The 7,500-nt window shown below is 40.9% G+C and overlaps 2 protein-coding genes across 2 annotated transcripts in view; both read left to right on the top strand.

The window, feature by feature from the left end:
- The window catches only part of spg11 (SPG11 vesicle trafficking associated, spatacsin), a 282,063-nt gene that overhangs the window by 161,735 nt on the left and 112,828 nt on the right, over positions 1-7,500 (top strand). The gene's annotated exons all lie outside the window — the stretch shown is intronic.
- Positions 1-7,500, top strand: part of znf609a (zinc finger protein 609a) — a 124,841-nt gene that overhangs the window by 45,355 nt on the left and 71,986 nt on the right. The window contains exon 3 of the mRNA XM_083546121.1: positions 839-1,700. Within this exon, the coding sequence (XP_083402247.1) occupies positions 969-1,700 (732 nt within the window). The 5' untranslated portion in view covers positions 839-968. The remainder of the gene's footprint in view (positions 1-838; positions 1,701-7,500) is intronic.

The raw sequence follows: 7,500 nt of genomic DNA, 5'->3' as shown, positions 1-7,500 counted from the left end.
CGCCTTTAATCAGATTAGCACGAATCTTATTTCTGTACGAGTCATTTCAAGCCATTATATAAATCAATTCCTCCTTTTGACCTCCTGATCGTTTCCTATAATTGAGAACAATACGAACCGGCTGTCGGTGGCAATTCTGGCAGTAATAATGGATCGCGCCATATTTCACGCTCCGACTGGTTTTGAAAACGAGTATTCAGATATTCATGTAATTGACTACACGAGTAAAAGGGACAGAGGTAAAAGCCACTGGCAATCTGATGATTTCCTGCTGTGTTATATTAAATAATGTTGTTATAACAAACATTGATTGCTCCCAAGACATCATTTCCTCCATTGGTGAGTATTCTAGCCTGACAAGCTAATCACGCTGGAATGAAGCTAGGCTACGCTACGTGTTAGGAGCATACTCGGATGTCTGTGATTTTGTCAAGTTGTTTGCGGCATGACGGATTCATACGATTCATCTAGACGCTACTTTTCCTAAGCAGCGTCTGATCCCGTGACGGTTCACGGCAGTCAGAAACACAGATGTTTTATACTCTAGCCCTCGGGAACCCGTATGGCAGTACTGTGACGGAGTGTAAATAGAAGTGTGTGAGGGAATGTGTGAAAACGCAGTCAGGTCGATTTTCTACCTTTGTTGATGGGAAATATATAGGGAATGGTAGTTGTGTATGGGTTCCAAAATAGTATTAAAAACCCAAAAAACACTGTTATATATAAAAAAAGTTTTTTAGAATTTTTTATTACTTTTTATTTCTAAAATAGAAATTCTATACTATAACTACTTTGTACTTCAATACTAATTTGATTTTGCCCTATTGTTTGTTTCCAGGGAAAAATGTGGGCATTTGGGAAGTGGAAACCAAGACAACCCTGAGGCTTGAGTAACCGCACTTCTCCCTGCCCCAGACGTCTGAAAAGGTCAGACCCCACTCCGGCACGCTTGGGCCATTGGCAATAAGATGTCCCTAAGTAGTGGCACTGCAGGCGGGAAAGGTGTGGACTCGAATGCGGTGGACACTTACGACAGCGGCGATGAATGGGACATTGGAGTTGGAAATCTGATCATCGACCTTGACGCGGACCTAGAGAAAGACAAGCTCGAGATGTCTGCCACTAAAGACGGGGGCGGAATGGCTGCACCCCCCAGCGCCGTAGCCGCGTTGCCGGACAATATAAAATTTGTTAGCCCTGTGACCACTCAGGGCAAGGACGGTAAGTCTAAGTCAAAGCGTAATAAAAACTCTAAGGATAATAGCAAGGCCTCAACCCCAGACGGGGCCAAGAAAGAGTCGCAGGTGCGGACATCTAGCGACTCCACCGGCCCGGTTACAGGCACAGCTACAGGACCTGTAGCTGCCAAAGGTGCAGATAAAAGTACAAAGACCTCTCGCAACGTTCCAAGTGGTAAAAAGGACAAAGATGGAGGAACCGGTAAAAACAAAAAGGACAAAACCGACGGAGTTGCGAGCGGAACTACAGAAAAGGACACAGCAGCTTCGGTTTTAACTCTAGGGCCGTCCCGCAATGCCTCTTTCGAAGGAAGGCAAAACTCTGACCTCACCTGTGCTGAACAAATTGGGAATATTGCCATCGATGCTGCTGGATTAGTTCCTCCTTTGACTATTAAAAGCGAGCCGGAAGACATGGAGAGCACCGACTGTAGGAACCTGAAGAAAGTAAAGAGTGAAAAGGTGAGTAGAGTGGTGTTTCGGGATTGAGGGAAAGCTGCCTTGAGGTTTCTTCAGCCTTTCGTTGACTTCGTCCAAGGTGAAAATTGAACCGCAAGAAATAAATTATTAAATAATCACAGCCTACAATTCTTATTTTGGGTCAGGCAACCAGATATCATCGTTCTGTTTTTTTTTTTTTGTGTGTAATATTAATGAACCTTCCGTAGAACGTGAGCATTTGATATGAAGATGGGTCAAGACCAACATAAACTCCTCTCTGGTCTTGTTCCCGATCGTCATCCGGAGCCATTTTAATGATATTTTTATTACACGATTCCAATTTTTTTTCTCACAGTCGTCCAGATGTATTCGGGCGAACGGTTTGACATTCGGCACACACGAGAGCGACGCATTCCAACGCTTGGAATTTTCCTCTGCGATTGGGAGGATTGTATTGCGCGTCTTCTTGTTTGCTCTTCAGATGCATTTGCCATTTACGGAAACCCTGTCACGCTACGCAAAACATTAGCGTTTAGACTGATTTATGAAACGCTCCAAAATTGGTCTGCATCATAAAAATGGCCTACTGTTGCTCGGGTTTCGGGTTGTGCGATTAAAAAATGATTTATCGGCGTTATTATCTGATACGGACATGCCGTTTATTGGCTCATAAAAACGCAGAATTTATGAACGGTCTGCGTGGGTGAGAAAACACAACAGCCTTTATTTTGAAAGGTTTGGAACTGGTCAAAACAGCTGGAAATGTCCTATATTATGTGTTTAGTTACAATTAAAATTGTTATATATATTTTTTTTGGAAACCCGCCAGCTGTTTTTGTGCAAGTGCCTTTTAATTTTATGGATGCAGTTGCCAGGCAGAGTTTTTTTTTTCTTCCCTTCCCTCCAGGCCAACGCTGTCTATTGCACATAATTATTGACTCGGCGTCTCATCAGTATTCTATCGACATATCGCCATATTCTGTGTTTGAGCCAGACAGAAAAAATTTGGACCCTATATGATTTTATTTAAATTTCTTTCTGATTTGTGTTTGTTTTACTTATAATGTTAGTTATAATGCAGTGTTTTTATATAAAATATGAATTAAGCGGAACATTATAGCAGTGCTTAGAGGGTATGGTATGGAATAATGTACAGTTTAAATGTGTAGGTATTAGTGGCGTAACGGTTTCACGGTTCGGTACGTACCTCGCTTTTTAAGTTACGTTCGCCTCAATTTCGGTACAATCAGGGGGAAGAAATGCAAAAAATAAAACTGCTTGTTTTTTATTAACGATGTTTATCAACTTTTGTGAACATCAACAGTTTACATTTTTAAAAAAAATTTTAAAGAAAAATGGCTGCCTGGTTTAAATAAAATTTTAAAACAAAATAGGGTAAATCAAATAAATGCAAGACACTTTTTGTTGATTTAATGTTGATTCGATGGAGTAATCAATTAAATAGGCACAAATTAAATTTATTAGATAAAATTCAATAAATGGGAAAGTTGACATTTGTTAGACCCCATTAGGTTTATACAGATTTGTACAAAACGTGTATTGTTGTTGTTTTTATTTTCTAAAGATGTTCTACTTAACTGTTCTACGTATTTCTGCATACCTTAACAAATGTCTGCGTTTGAGAAACACACGATGGTTATTTATTCTTTCGTTCAATCTACTTTTTCATAAATTAGTTAATTCCATTCTTCATTCATTCATTCTTTCATTAATTTACCCCCTCAATATGCAGAATTTGTAATTGAAGTTGTACAGAAAATGCAAAACGCGTAACGTTTAGCGGCGGAGATTAAACAAACTTACGGGCCGTCACCTAATATGTTCGTGAGGAACTCGGATTGTAACTATGTTCCGCACAAGGAACATAAAGGATTGCATTTGGCGCACATGTGCACCGCTTTCGGTACGAATATGTGTACCGTTACACGCCTAATATATAAGCGTGTGTACTCGGTGTGTCCAGGGTTCCTCAGTATACCTCAATCATTCTTGGAATTGAATCTTCTACTATCGCACTAGTTACAGTGGCTCCTGTTGCTTGTCTGTCACTGGAAAGTCCCACGCAATCCCCTTTCTCGCTTTAGCAGAAGTCACTCCGCGAAGATATCCCCCTAATAAATTTCTGAATGACGACGGATCGTAAAATGACAAACGCTCACGCCAATATGAGGACGAGCTTCAGATGTCTTCCAGGAAGATCGCCAGCTGTTTTTCAGATGTGGAGTAGTCCTTGACAGTTTATAGTAAAGACTTAATCCGTCAACCGTGCCCCATGCTGGGATCGTGTTAAAACCAGTTACATGTGCAATGTGAAGCCATTTTACCAAACGCACATACAAAAAAAATCCCTGTTTGATTTTTTTTTTTTTAACCGTTTTGTTGTTTGCTGCTTTTTTTTCTGCTCTAGTCATGCTCTGAGCTTTTAGTGATTATTTTTTTTCCTTTCTCTGTACTCGCTGCCAAGTTTCAAGATTTGTTTATGAAGGGAATTCGAAGGATCTGGAGCCCTAGCCAAGGCTTTCTCGGTGTATGATCTGCAGTTAAGCCTGAATTTGCTTTTTGGCTCCCCAAACCTGTTCCCTTCATCGAGATCTGCTGAAATCTTGTGTTGCTGTCATTCTTCTCCATTCGCTTTTCACAGACGATTCGAATAAGGTGCGAAGAGAGGACGTCCTAAACGAAACCCGACTTGAGGGCGTTGGACACGGCCGTGCCTTACTCTGTTTGACTTTTCTGTTCCATGTTTAGAACTCTTTGCTGCTTTTCTTTCCATGCGCGTGTTTTAATAATGATGTGGCTCTCCTGCGCGCCAGCTCTTGACAACCTGAAGCTGCGCTGTCTAATAACGTAATGCTCAAGCCTAAATATAGGTCGCCTGTGATTGAGAGGTCTGGTGTAACTCTCATCCTGAAGCCATGTGTGTGTGGAAATTCCAGCCTGTTGTCCAGCTGAATGGTCAATAGTGAGGAATGTCATTTTGAGCAAAAACGTTCTTACAACTAGCATTCTCTTTTCACCTCTGTTCGCTTCCAGAACATTCCTAGATGAAGGACAAGGGTTTTAGAGGTAGCGTGGAAGAAGAAATCATTTCTTTGTAATGCTTTTGAATCAAATAAACTCTAAAGTTATGAGTGGTGGGTGACGAGTGACGGACTCAAACCAGATCTGAGCCCTCTCCGAACTCGGTTTACGGTTTCTGTGTCTCATGACACAGCAACATCGGAGTGAGTTGTCAGGACCCTCCCCACATAAATCTCACTCAAGCCGTGCTGGAACGTGTGGCGCTTTGGGTCACGTTGGGCTTCTCGGCACACGTGCACATTTTCCAGTCAGAAAAAGACCTTTCATGCTCGGTGCTGTTTCTTATCTGTGGAACACAGCTTTACATTGGGTGGCGATGTGGCGTTCAGACTGAGGTTAAAATGAAAACATTTCGTTTTTTCCTCATTAAGGGGGTAAATACTGTGTCTGAGGAAACGTCTTGTTTGTTTCTTAGCGCAAATGCGTGTTAGTAAATGTGAAGCTTTTATGGAAAAAAATCATTGGTCAGAACATGAGCAAGAATGAAACAAAGGCATTCCTGAATCCCAATTTTCTGTTTTAATAACCACCACTCTTCTGGGAAGACTGGATTATACGCACTAGATTTTGGAGTGTGCTTGTGGTGACTTGTGCTCATTCAGCTCCAAGTGCATCAATCAAGTCAGGTACTGATGTAGGTAAGGACACCTGGGGGAAGTCACCATTCCAATTCATCCCAAAGTGGTTTCGTAGGGTTGAAGTCAGAGCTCTACAGTGGACCACTCAAGACCTTACACTCCAACCCATGTAAAGCATATCTTCACGGAGCTGGCTTTGTGCACAGGGGCCGTTTGGTAATGTCAAGTGTTTTGACAATGTAATGTAAATTAACGGATGTTTAATTTTGACTAAAATGTTAGTCATTATTCGGGTATCTGTCACACCTGATGCAGTCCATAGAGGTCTTCAGAAGGAGCTCATTAAGGAAGCAGGATTCATAGAGCAGGGAGAGATCTACAGGATTTCCTGCTTATTTCCTGATCAGTGATTTGTTGTCAAGATTATGTAAAGCTTATTTAAAGCAATGTTTGCGCTCAAGAGTGTATATACATGAGAACCTTAAAGCATATATCTAAACAAATCGAACTCTTCAGAATGTTTTTTTTTAACCGTGAACTCAAACTAATGCTACAGGATTTCCAGATTGTAAACAAGCCCCCATATTGGTTGCTAGGCCTAAGCTTCTTTTTGAATGGAAGCCATTGAAGTGCGTGCAATTCTTTAAGTGGTAGCTGTTTCCTTTAAAATGAGCTGGTGGATGATTGAGAGCACGGATGAATAGTTCAGGGATCTGCCAAATTTTTTTCTTTCCTTTTTTTCTTTTTCTTTTTTTTAAACATTAAAACCCTTGACGTTTACCATCTCCATCAGTGGCATCTGGATTGTAGCAAATGGATTTTTTTGGTTCGATTTTGAAAATCGAAATGTTGCTTATGTGAGATATCTTGAGACACTTCAAAGTCATGCATGAATCTGTTAAGAGGTGGTGTTTTTTTTTTTCTCCCCATTACGTGTCTGAGGTAAAATAATAATAATAAAAAGTAATTTAAAGTATTAAAAAAAGTTTTAAATCAAGTTAATAAAATAGTTAGCAATACATTCTTAAAAAAAAAAAAAAAAAAAAAAAAAAAAAAAAAAAAAAAACAGGAAATGAGAGATCCCAGTCTGTCTAAGATATTGGGTTATAAATATACTAATAAAGTGCTTGCTATAAACCTCTTTGTGAATATGCATTGTTGTATTTAGAACGCACGCTCTGGCGATGTTAATATTTATTTTTATCTTACGAAATACAAACCTTTTATCTGTCTCCGTTTTGTTTGCGTAAAGACATTTCTCTGTGATGAAGTGCACTCTGTTCCCTGGTCTTAGAAACGATGGTAAAAACATCACGTATGCTATTTTTAAATCCATGTTGACCAGTTGTGGAACATTCTAACCAAACCCTCCGATCCATAGTTCACGCTGGACATTAACCATTAAGCCCCAAGCAGACCGAATCCCGAGCTCATGCTTTGTACTGCTGATTGACGGGTGTTGCTCGCTTTATAGTGAAGCCTGGACAGCAATCCAGGAAATGCTCGTCAAACCACTGAAGGTGCTTCGTGTGTGGAAATGTTTAACTGTCCAACATCTGGCTCCCAGCTCGACTTAAAGCGAGCTGGCGCTAATCCACACCCCGCTAGTCCTCGTTGCTAGCTCAAACAGGGGAATTAGCAAGCATTGTGTACACTGTGTTGGATTTGCCAAGTGGCAGTGAATAATGCCTTACCAGATTAAGCTGAGTGAAAGGTCCGGGATGCTATAATGCCTCAGTTTCAGTGTCTCGTGCTTTTAAAGGACAGGGGTGATATCTCACAGACGCTTTTTTTCCCCCCCTCATATTGTGATTGTGATGGGGATTACTCAGGCGTACGTAGACACAATGCAAAAAGTGTTTAACCATTTTGTCAAATCATTAGCTGGTAGGCTTTGTCTTCCCCCAAAACAGTATTGTGTTTTTCCTCCAGTCATCTGGAACAGGCACAAGCATGCTCTCCGTCATCGCTGAAAGGAACCAGATAACCGATAGACCCAACTATTTTTCACCTTTCCAGCTTGTCCTTGTGGACTCGCAAAGCCTCGATTCCATTTCTCTCATATTTCCACAGACTTAATTATTCGGAGAAATGGTTTCCCAGGGGTAATCTGTTTATCGTGAAATGTTCGGGGGCTCGAC

This window comes from Silurus aristotelis (assembly GCF_946808225.1).
Source record: "Silurus aristotelis genome assembly, chromosome: 7".
NCBI classification, from domain to species: Eukaryota; Metazoa; Chordata; class Actinopteri; order Siluriformes; family Siluridae; genus Silurus; species Silurus aristotelis.
The sequence above is the reverse complement of the archived record's forward strand: the minus strand, read 5'-3'. Positions and strand labels throughout refer to the sequence as shown.